Below are 12,035 nucleotides of genomic sequence, written 5' to 3'. Positions count from 1 at the left end.
AATCGCGGGCCGCTTAACCGTGGGGTTGCCTGTTTTGTAGTGTTTGGGGAGGCGCCAAACCTTATTCCGCTCCCAAGCGAGCGTGGTGCAGATGCAGCTATTGAGCCAAGCTGCATAAGTGTGCATCGGAGCTGTTCTCAAAACACTCTCTTGCACATGTGTGCGCTTTTAAATGCCATCCTCCTTTCGGGGTGGAAAGCTGCTTGGTAAAATGATGAGCCGTTCCAAGTTTACCCCCGCCCCCAAATCTAATGAAGGGTATATGGTACCTTTGGGGGAAGTGCGTATTCATGGATTTTGACTTCCAGGTGGGAGCTAATTTTTCTTCCAAATGTGATGACTCGTGTGGGGAAGTAGGGGCTTATGGGGTGATAGCTTTTGTTCTCCCTTGTAGTGTTATGTATGGGTTCTGTATTCTTTCTGGGGTGGGGGGTTAAATTTGTGTTGTGGGAAGGAGCTTTTGGGTTGCCAACCACTGAAGAGTTTGCTTCACTGGATGTTGCTGGCCAATCTGTGGGTTTGGGTTTTTTTCCCAATGGATTGCAAAAAAAAAAACCAACCCAAACACGCACCTCCTTGGCCCACATAGGTAGGGAGTTCCTGCAGTGTGGTGGTTTTCAGCTGGGGGTGGAGGCCTATTCTCGGGGGCCATAGAGAGTATTTCCCGTCTGTAGGACTCTCACTTGGTAGATGTCTAAAGAGTCCCATTCTGTGGACATTCTAGTTCCCACCGGCTTAGAGAAGATTCCCCTCTTCTAGCTGTAGTTCCTCTTCCCCGTTCCTCAGAAGCTGAATGCACCGAAATAGGTCGCCAAGGAGGCAAACACGGTCTTATTCACAAAGCTCATTTCCTTTTTCAACTTCTCCCTAGGCATCTAGCAAATTCTGTTCAGTTTTTTTCCAGCCCACAGGGGCATTGTTCATGCCTCCGCAATCCCTGGAAGCAGACAGCCAAACCAGGGAACTGGCCAAGCGGAGATTGCAGGGAGGGCTACCCATACCCGTATTAAGTTACGGATCTGTTTACAGTGAACATTCAAGCAGTTGGGGGGGTTGCGTCGGCGCTTCCGTGCGAATGGCCGCCGGTATCCCGTATCCATCTGTAACATTTGGACGTTCACAAGTTTACTAGCCTTGGCGTGAGTACAGACCGTTACCATACCTGGGACGCGTACTGTGAAGCATATTGCCTTTTTCGAATTGGGCTGGGGCGTGAGATTGCTCATATGAATTGCCCCCCCCTTTGCCTTGATCGCTCCTGGATTCTTGGCAAAACTAACTGGCACCCAAACTCGACCCCTTGCCTTTCTTTGGCCCATAAGGCACCAAAGACAAACTGAGCTTATTTCCTCTCTTTTTGGTTTCTCGCTTATGAATATTCCACAATGCACTTGGAGCACTTTAAGTTTTGTTTCCGAGGAGGGAAAGTGAAGGGGGGGGGGAAGAGGAGAGAAATTGCAAAAAAGGGCTGCAGGCTCCTGGTCCCATTCTTGCACTCACCTGTGTGAACACAAAGTTCTTACAAGCTGCTCCAGATGGCAGTATCTGGAATTGCCCAAAGCGGGTGAGCCGGTGGCGTGGGACGTACCCAGTGTCTTCACCTCGACAGCCACCGAATCCTGAATCGCCCGCTGTGCAGAAGGGAGCCAGCCCTGCGTTTTACTTAAAACTTGTATCTGAATGACCGACTTTTATATGTATCAATTGCCTTGGGGCGGGGGTGCAGTGTCTTTCTATTGGCATGGCTTCGACCCCGGCCCCCCGCTCTGTGGCCCGGTGGCTAGCTGGCCGCAAAGGGAAACTGCAGCTAACGAATGTACCGAGTCGTCATTCTTCACTGAAATTGTAACGAAATACGATAAAAGCTTTGAAATAAAGAGGTTTTTAATCTTGTGAGTCGGTTTTGAAAGAGACAGCTTTGCCGTATATCTTAAGCAAGGTCACTGCCTGACCAGAACTCTGTGTGTGTGAAAAGTGCTGTCGGTTTATAACCCCGTAAGGCAGGGGTGTCAAACGTACGACCCGCGGGCCGGATCCAGCCCCTTGAGAGCTCTTATTCGGCCCGCAAGCCAACCACCCCTTAGTCCCGATCTGGCCTGGGGAGGCAAGGCCCGGCCCGAACAAGTGACGTTTCTGTCATATCCGGCCCTCGTAACAAATGAGTTCGACACCCCTGCTGTAGGGTTTTCAGGGTGGTTAATAAATGTTTTAAATAAAGCAAATAAGTTGACTGGTACTGGATGGCACTTTCCAACCCATCCCTTAGGGCCACTGCAACTATGCTGTGGTTGGAAAACTGTTGCTGCCTAGGATAGTAGCATGCAAACACCCCAACTCCAAGGAGATAATGGGTTAATTCCAAAGTGCACCACTGGTATATTCAGCTGCACTTCTGTTCATAACCACGTTCAACAAACCCCTGCTTAGAGTTCTTTCTATACGAACTGTGCCATGCAGAATATTCAGTGAGCTGAACCGAAACCACTGCTTTAACAAGCCCACGGCCTCCTGGTGACTGGACTTTTCTAGGCTGGAGATCTTGCAAGTGAGGTTGGTGGAGATGGAACCTGGGCTCCCTTCTATGTGTATCCTTCCAGTAAGAAGAAGAGTTGGTTTTTATATGCTGACTTTCTCTACCACTTAAGGGAGAATCAAACCGGCTTACAATCACCTCCCCCTCCCCACAACAGGCACCCTGTGAGGTAGGTAGGGCAGAGAGAGCTGTGACTAGCCCAGGGTCATCCAGCTGGCTTCGTGTGTAGGAGTGGGGAATCAAACCCGGTTCTCCAGATAGAGTCCACCGCTCCAAACCAGCGCTCTTAACCACTACACCATGCTGGCACATGAACACATAAAGCTGCCTTCTACTGAATCAGACCCTTAGTGCATCAAGGTCAGTATTGTCTACTCCAGGCTTGTCCGAACTGTGGCCCCCGGGCGGCTATGAATGTGGCCCAACACGAAATTGTAAACTTACTTAAAACATTATGAATCAGCTATCATTAGTGTATTTCATGTGGGGGCCAAGACAATTCTTCCAATTGTCCAGGGAAGCCAAAAGATTGGACAGCCTTGGTCTACTCAGACTGGCAGCAGCTCTCCAGGGTGTCAGGTAGAGAGGTCTTTCACATCACCCACTGACTGGTCCTTTTAAATGGAAATGCCAGGGATTGAACCTAGGACCTTTTGCAGACCAAGCAGATGCTTAGCCACTGAGCCACTGCCCCTTCCCTACCCCAGCCAGTCCCCCGCCTTATGCTAGACAGAATGTTTTGGCTAACCGTTGGGATAGAAAACTCATCTTGCAATAAATACTGCCATGGCCAGTTCTCATTATGCAAGACAAGGGGAGGGAGGAGAAGAAGCTTCTTACGCTGTTGTGTAACATGCAACAGTTTGGTGCTAGAAGAGCATCGGTCTCCATGGTAGGAGAGGGGCAGGGTTAAGCGTGGGCACAAAGAAGAATCTGTGGGCTGTAAGGACTTTACTTGGGGGAGGGGCAGGGGAGAAAGAAGGCATTGCAAATGTATTTTTTTAGAAAGACCAAGTTTAAATTAAAACCAGTGTGTTGACAGTAGCCTTTTCCTTTTCTGGTTACATTGCAGAAATCCAATTTTTACAGACATGTGCACAAACTTTTCTTTTACAGTTAGGAATTCCATTCTCAGAGCTCTGCACACTTTTTGAACTGCCGGGCGGCAGCCTGAATCATTACAAACTTTCATAGGGCTGAAAAAGGGGCAGGAAGCGAAGCAGCGCCCCCCCCCCCCCCACAAAGCATCCTGGTTAAAGTTAGACTTGTTTAAGAGCTGTGCAAACAGACAGAAGTCACAACTCTGGTTAAGGCTGATTTTGAGCACAAAGGGGCTGGCGAGAGAAAGGGGCCAAGACTGTCCTTAAGGGGAGGCCCTGCAGCCCGCCGGGTGGGGGGGGGTGGCATCTGGGTCCGCCAAGCGAGGTAGGCCATCCCCTTCCTGGGGCCTACACTGCTACCATAATGAGACACCCTAAGGTCGAGAATAAACATGAAATATGGGGATAATAGTGATACAAGTGATCTTATATAATAAATTTAATACAGACACAAATAAACAACTTATATACAGCCCTGTTCAAGCCTCAGGTATCTATTGTAAATATTGAACATTCCAATTTTATGTTGAAATGGCAGCCTTTTTATGATTACCATTTAGGTGGCAAACCATTTAATAAGGTTGAAGGCAACTTATAAGAGATTTTATAGAGGTTTATAAGATATTCATATGTTTAAGATATTTAATAGAAGCCATGGTATTAGATTTTCTTAAGTCTAGCTGATGTGAAGGCTCAGAGGATGAAATATATTTTTTCTCTCCTTAGAGAATCTTAAGATGTTGTAATGTTTAGGACGAATGATAGAACATCTGGTAATATATTTTCCTTTTAAATTTAAACTGATAATATCCTTTCCTTTTAAATTTAAACTATGTGGTAGCTTAGAGGATGAAACATCTTTTATTTTATTTCCCCCTCCTTTTCCTTTCTGTATTCCTCTTATATAAAATTAAAAACAAACACAAAAATCCAACCAAACAATACCAAAGCTAAGATGATAGATACATAGAGGCTTGAACAGGGGCTGTATATAAGTTGTTTATTTGTGTCGGTACTAAATTTATTATACATTATTTATAAGATCACTTGTACCAATATTAGCCTCATGTTTCATGTTTATTCTTGACCTTAGGGTACCTTATTTTAGTTTTTTAGGGTTAATGTCCCCCCCCCCTTTTGTTGTTGGCCTACACTGCTACCACCAACCAGACTCGAGTCAAAGTGGTGCCAGGCAAGGTCAAGATGCCAGTAGGTTCTTGGGCTGTAAAAGAGCATGAAGTTTCTATAGTAAATCAGCACCCTCCTCCCTGTGCCACACTTGGGTGGCTGGGCTGAAAAACCACCCTGGCCCCACTCCTTGTCACTACCGCAGCGATAGGGGAAAAAAGGTGCCAAATGCCAGGAAACAAACCGGAAGTCTCTTCTGCAGCGGCGGTCTCCGGATCCAAGCTGGGTCCACGTTTCAAACTGGACTTTCTTTGCCCTTGGAGGTATACCTAAGTTGTATTTACCAAGTAATGAATGAAAGAAAAGCAATTGGGGTCTTAGACAAAAGGAAAACAAAGAAGTGAGCAGAAGTCGCTTCAGGGGGGCCCCAGCGCCTCCTAGAACAGAGGATGGACAGAGGTACAGAATGTGGCCTGCCAGTACGCCCCCCCCCTTTCCCCGGGCACTTGCTGGTTGCTGGCATTCTTGCTTGGATCCAGCAAGGCCCTTCTGCAGTTCAACAAAGGCCTTAAACGTTATGGGACTCCCTCCCATATGCTCCTGCTTTTGGTTAACGCTGGGTGTTGCAGTCCCATGCAAATCTTGCGGGAGAACGGGGAGGGGTCCCTGTGGGTTAGTCACATAAATGGCTCCGAGTGTCATCCCACAGAGAACGAGGCCGCAGGTCCTCCTCGGAAGCAGCCTCACTGCAGAGTTTGTAAGAGGTCCCTGAAGCTTTCTAGCTCTTTAATGCTTGTTGAAATCCTGCAGCGGAAAAGAAAAAAAGAACTGTAAAGAGGATTTGGGGGGAGACAATGGCAAACTGCCTCTGAACATCTCTTGCCATGAAAACCATGCGGGGTCGCCAGAAGTCAGCTGCGACTTGACGGCACTTTCCACCACCACCATCTTGAACACATGAAGCTGCCTTCTACTGAATCAGACTCTTGGTCCATCAAAGTCAGTATTGTCTACTCCAGGGGTGGGGAACGTCAGGCCCGGGGGCCGTTTAAGGCCCGCGAAATCATTTGGTCTGGCCCTTCATGGGGCCTGACAGATCTCTAGCTCAGAAGGATCTAAGACTGGCGATCCGCCCCCTCCAGTGGACAGGAGTAGCCTCTATTCAAGGCAGATGTGAGTTTGTTTTGCCAAGAAAAGGAACCTTTTCCTCCCCTTGTAGAAGAGTCGTTAGCTATGGAGCTGCTAGGACTGCCCAAGAAACTGTGTTAACTCTTTCCCACCCGGGCCATGGAGAAACTTATTGGTCGGCTAATTTTCAATTTGATAATTTTGTATGGCTCGCGAATTATGTTATAAATATCGAAATGGCCCTTGGGTGAAAAAAGGTTCCCCACCCCTGGTCTACTCAGACCAGCAGTGGCTCTCAAGGGCCTCAGGCAGAGGTCCTTCACGTCACCTACTTGCCTAATCCCTTTAACTAGAGATGCCAGGGACTGAACCTGGGACCTTCTGTGTGCCAAGCAGATGCTCCACCACTGAGCCACAGCTCCTCTTCAAACACACATGAAGCTGCCTCATACTGAATCAGATCTTTGGTCCATCAAGGTCAGTACTGTTTCACATCACCTGCTTGCCTAGTCCCTTTAACTGGAGATGCTGGGGATTGAACCTGGGACCTTCTGCCTGCCGAACAGATGCTCTACCACTGAGCCACAGCCCTGTCTCTCTTGCTGTCGCACAACAGTGGTGCCTTCCTCCGATGGGAGAGGAACACTTCTTGTGCCACAGAAAAGTTTATCTACTTGTTACACTTATACCCTGCTTTTCTCTCCAAGGGGGAGATGCGAAGTGGCTTACATCATTCTCCGTTTTATCCTCACAACAACCCTGTGAGGTAGGTTAGGCTGAGTGTGTGTGACTGGCCCGAGGTCACCCAGTGAGCTTCCATGCCAGAGTGGGGACTCGAACCTGGGTCTTCCGGATCCTCATCTGAAACTCTTAATTGCTATATCACACTGGCTCTCATAAGCATTGCCATTAGCTGAGCAGAAAGATATACCCCTACTGTACTCCAGTAGGTAAAAGCGTGGCTCTAAATATGCTTGCAGAATGAATTCAGCTCCCTAGAATTTGAGGATTCGTTTTAGAAGAAATTCTAAGTTCCTAGCCCTTATGACTGTAGGTCGTCTTCAAAGTACAGGAGCCTCAAAGACTCGACAGAGAACAGGGAGACTGAGTATAATTCCCAACAAGTTAGTGGTGGAGCATTAGTGTCCTGTACAAGCTTTTGCAAAAGCCAGGGTGGTGTAGTGGTTAAGGTGTTGGACTAGGATCTGGGAAACCCAGGTTCGAATCCCCACTCTGCCATAGAAGCTCGCTAGGTGACCTTGGGTGAGCCACACACTCTCAGCCTCGACCCAGGCAAGTATTTGGATGGGAGACCTCCAAGGAACACCAAGTACAACAGAAGACATGTTAGAGGTATATAAAATTATGCATGGTATGGAGAGAGTCGACAGGAAGAAGCTTTTCTCCCTCCCTGATAATACTAGAACGCGGGGTCATCGGCTGAAGCTGGAGGGTGAGAGGTTCAAAACAGACAAAAGGAAGTATTTCTTCACACAACGCAGAGTTAAATTGTGGAACTCCCTGCTCCAGGATGGGGTGATGGCTGCTGACTTGGAAGGCTTTAAGAGGGGAGTGGACATGTTCACAGAGGAGAGGGCTATCCATGGCTACTAGTCAAAATGAATACTAGTCATGACGCACACCTATTCTCTCCAGGATCTGAGGAGCATGCCTGTTATCTTAGGTGCTGGGGAACACAGGCAGGATGGTGCTGCTGCAGTCATCTTGTTTGTGGGCTTCCTAGAGGCACCTGGTTGACCACTGTATGAACGGAACACTGCTTTACTAGGTTGATACCTGCACACATAGTATTTGAGAGACTTATACAAACCAGTATTACAAGAACCTATTATACCAGATGTTTGAGTAATTGGGAATAGTTTTACAACATATACACATGCCTGGTTGGGTTTGAACAGTTTTTGTATTCATTAATGTATTTCTGTAAATGTGTGCAGGTTTACAAAGGGTTTTAATTAACCACTGATGAAAGCCCCATAGGCCGAAACGCGTTTGGTATGTGGTTATAGTCATCAACCTCAGGATATGCCATTGTGCTATTTTAATGCTTTTAAATAATTTTAATTTTTATATCGCACTTCTAATAAATTATACTTTCAGTATTTATACATAGACTTTATATATATTTTCTTTTCACCCAACCTTGGGTACCCAGCTTTTGTTTTTAGGCTGGGTTTAGTCCCCTCCTTTTTTTCTTCCACCCTTGGTCTGATCCAGCAGGGCTTTTCTGATGTTCCTATGTATGAGGTGATCCTGGGTTTTGCTTAAGAACACGAGAAGTGCCCACATCGGACCAAGTTTATGTTCTTATTTATATCAGATGCTGTGGAACACAGGCAGGAGAATGCTGCTGCAAGTCGCCTTGCATCTCCTGTTGAAAAGCTCTCAGGAAGCATGGCTGAGAAAGACCTCTGGATGTTGATGTTTTTAAAATATTTATATACAGGTAGAGTATCCCTTATCTGAACATCCCATATCCGGACTGATCCAAAAACTGGACCCTTCGAGCCGGCATGAAGGCAGATCCGTGCTGCCTGCTTTCAACATTTTCCCTCACCTAAAAAAATAAAATACAGAGTACGCTGCATCGTAGGTGGAGACTGAAAGCCTGCCGTGGTTAGTTAGTTGTTGCTCTTCTTTCAACAACTGATACAGGCATTCTGGTGAGATAGTTACACCTTTGCTTTCTGATGGTTCAATGTACACAAAATTATTAAAAAATATTGTTTAGAATTACATGCAGGTGATGTGTATGAAGTGTATATAAAACATAAATGAATTTGGGTCCCATCCCTAAGATATCTCATTACATATATATATGCAAAAATTCCAAAATATTCCAGTATACGGAAAGATCCAAAATACGGACCACTTCTGGTCCCAAGCAGTCCGGATAAAGGATACCCAACCTGTACCGCTTTTCTTCCAACCAGCATTCAGAGCGGTTTCCAGATAAACCCATAAACATGACCGCCAAACACAAGAATCAAATGCTCAGCACAACACCAGCTTTTCTGTCTATCTCAGGAGATGCTTCTTCTCTAGGCAGCACAAGACACAGGAGGGGACATACGAAAAGGAAGGCAAACGAAAACCAACAGGCAGGTCTAAACCACAGGCACGCCTAGAACCTGCATCCACAATTTGAGTTCCAATGTATGGTTAATACAAACTACCATTTTCTGCGAGGCCTAAACTGAGTCTAAGGATGGGGGGGGAATTGTTACTTGAAAATACATCTGACTGTGGAAACTTTCCAGAGAAAAAGCGATCGCTCACCTTCCGAAAGCATTGAAGAGGGCTACGATTTCCTGTCTCGTTAGATGGAACGTGGGCGAGGGGCCTCTCCCCAGCATGTTTTCGATTTGGCTTTCAGAAAACAGAATCTTTAGCGCAGTTCCCAAGCCCTGAGTCTGCAGGCAACAGAAACAAAATGCGGGTTTAAGCCCACCTTCACACGGCGAATACCAAAAGGATTTGGAGTGCCCCCCCTCCATGGGCATTTAGGTGCCAGGGTACAACTGTTATTTGCCCAGGCAAATAATACAGGGTTTATCCCACATTTAATTGTCGGAGTATTGTTTTAAATTATCACATGATCTGTTTCCCACACCTTTGCTGTTGTTTTTATGAATTGCACTGTTGGGTTATTTTGGGTGATTTATTTGTTTTATTTGTAGCCTCGCTTTTTTGCTGAGTCTTAAGGTAGATTTCAAAAATTAGCAATACAATAGGAACACTCAGTCTGTGTGCCGTCAAGTCACAGCTGACTTATGGCGACCTCATAGGGTTTTCAAGGCAAGAGACCTTCAGAGGTGGTTTGCCATTGCCTGCCTCTACGTGGCTTGAGAGAGTTCTGAGAGAACTGTGACTGGCCCAAGGTCACCCAGCCGGCTTCATGTGGAGGAGTGGGGAATCGAACCTGGTTCTCTAAATTAGAGTCCGCCACTCTTAACCACTACACCACCCTGGCTCTCAAAATAGGAACACCATAAGACATATAATAAACATTGTAAAAAGACTGCATTACAAAGTTAAAACAACCTGAGTCAAAATTTAAGTAATGTTTATATGTATTTCAGTGTTTTAAGTTCTGCGGCAAAACACCATAACTTCTGGAACAAGAAATAAGTCTTGTCAAACTATTTAGCGAATTTATTGCTTCCCAAACACAAGGCAGCTTTCACTCTGGCCTGTCTTAATGTTCTTCCATCTGCCTTATCAGAAGGGAGATACCGTGAGGTCCCACCAGAGCAGCACTTATGCTCTTGCAACTACTGGGAAGATTGAAATGGCAGGACATTTGCTGCTGCAGTGTCCCTTCTACAATGACCTTAGATATACATTTATTACACCCAACCTCCAAAAAAAAAAAAAAAAAAACCCCAGAAAGATCAGAGGAATGGTGTACTTCCTTTCTTCTTGCAGACCTTGAATCTGAAACCTCGGATAGAGTTTTCAGATTCTGTTCAGTTGCCAGAGACTACTTAGGTACAGTGTGGATTTAGTGACACAGGTCTGCTTGTTTATATCTCTTAAAGGAACAACAAGAAGGAAGAGTTGGTTTTTATATGCCGCCTTTCTCTACCACTTAAGGGAGAATCAAACCGGCTTACAATCACCTTCCTTTCCCCTCCCCACAACAGACACCCTGTGAGGTAGGTGGGGCTGAGAGAGTTTGGAGAGAACTATGACTAGCCCAAGGTCACCCATCTGGCTTTGTGTGTAGGGGTGGGGAAACCAACCCAGTTCTCCAGATTAGCGTCCACAGCTCATGTTGAGGAGTGGGGAATCTTCACAGATTAAACTCTATTTTGCATCAACCAGGTTAGAGTTAAAGGTCTTAATTAGCAGTCTCATGTACAACCGGATCTACAAACATTTTTGCAGAGAGAAGACGAGAAATGACAAAGAGCTTTCCTTACCTGCAGCTTCCCCCAAAGGCGACATTTTATACAGCCCACACAGTCCATAATCCTTGAAATGTTCCTAAAATGCAGCCTAAATTCCTCCTAGAGGGGAAAAATGACAGACAAAAAAAAAAGTTCATTCATTGGAGAAAGGTTTGGTGCTTCTCTTTTAACTACTGACAGCCAACTAATGCACAGGTCAGAGCAGTGTGACATTCAGCAGCTTCTTAGAGTTGTTTGCCCCGCCTTCAACGCTATTGGGCATTGGGTTTTTTCCCCCTGCTTCCCCACAGCATCACAGTGCATTCATACACCTCCTGGGTTCCCCCCATCTTTTTATCAATCTTTGCTTCAGAGTTTCGAGGAAGATCTCAGCAAAGGGTGGATAACTGCCCTGGGCCTGGGAAAGATCAGAGTTTCCCGGTCCTGCCTAAACAACAACCGTTTTCACCACAACATCCATTTCTTCTCCTGGTCAGCAGAGTTTATTTTTTTGAATCCACACTAGGGGTGTGCATATCGATATGCCAAACAAAACCTGTAAAATATCTTTTTGCTTATTTTCTGGGGTTTTTTTTAAAACAAAAAAATCCAGTGCCAATAAAAGGGACCTGAAAAAGCGGGTCCTGAATGATGCCGAATTTCGGGTTCGGGTATTATTCCTCCAGGGAGTGCCAAATCTCAATCTAGCACTGATAGAAGAAACTACAGGCAACAGAATACCCTCTGTAAATCTTTGTCTGCAAGTTTATTTTAGTCCATGTTTCTTGTTTTATCTGGCCAAGGGCCGTAAATAAACTATTCTGAATATCTCCTTCATTGTCCTCAAAAACCCTGTAGGCCTCGCAGGTAGCGTTGTCTGCTCTGGGTTGGGAAATACCTGGAGATTTTGGGGATGAAGCCTGGGGAGGGGCAGAAGTCCACCCTCCAAAGAGTCCGCCCTCCAAATAAGCTTTTAAAGAGGTCTGGAGAAAGGCAGGAGATAGATAGCTGGTTACAGGTGGGATAGGAGGTTGCTCTCCCCCCCCCCCCGCAATCTGATACCTGAATGATCATCTCAGGTTGCCCCATTATACAGTCAGGCCTTGTTCCTTGGATTCCTACATTTCCTTCAGGTTACTCGTCCCTTCCACTGGACTTTCCTTCAGGTTTATGTATCTTACTCTACTGCCTACTTTGTCCTCCCATGCCATGCCACAGAGATTTCTGCCCTTT

The 12,035-nt window shown here is 46.1% G+C and overlaps 2 protein-coding genes across 2 annotated transcripts in view; one reads left to right on the top strand and one right to left on the bottom strand.

The window, feature by feature from the left end:
• PSMC6 (proteasome 26S subunit, ATPase 6) overlaps positions 1-12,035 on the top strand; it is a 126,286-nt gene that overhangs the window by 54,650 nt on the left and 59,601 nt on the right. The gene's annotated exons all lie outside the window — the stretch shown is intronic.
• ERO1A (endoplasmic reticulum oxidoreductase 1 alpha) overlaps positions 5,491-12,035 on the bottom strand; it is a 45,283-nt gene continuing 38,738 nt past the window's right edge. The window contains exons 14-16 of the mRNA XM_056851130.1: positions 10,836-10,922; positions 9,190-9,323; positions 5,491-5,565 (exon numbers count right to left, since the gene is read on the bottom strand). Coding sequence (XP_056707108.1) covers positions 5,505-5,565; positions 9,190-9,323; positions 10,836-10,922 — 282 coding nt within the window. The 3' untranslated portion in view covers positions 5,491-5,504. The remainder of the gene's footprint in view (positions 5,566-9,189; positions 9,324-10,835; positions 10,923-12,035) is intronic.

This window comes from Euleptes europaea, chromosome 6 (genome assembly GCF_029931775.1).
Source record: "Euleptes europaea isolate rEulEur1 chromosome 6, rEulEur1.hap1, whole genome shotgun sequence".
Classification (NCBI taxonomy): Eukaryota; Metazoa; Chordata; class Lepidosauria; order Squamata; family Sphaerodactylidae; genus Euleptes; species Euleptes europaea.
The sequence above is the reverse complement of the archived record's forward strand: the minus strand, read 5'-3'. Positions and strand labels throughout refer to the sequence as shown.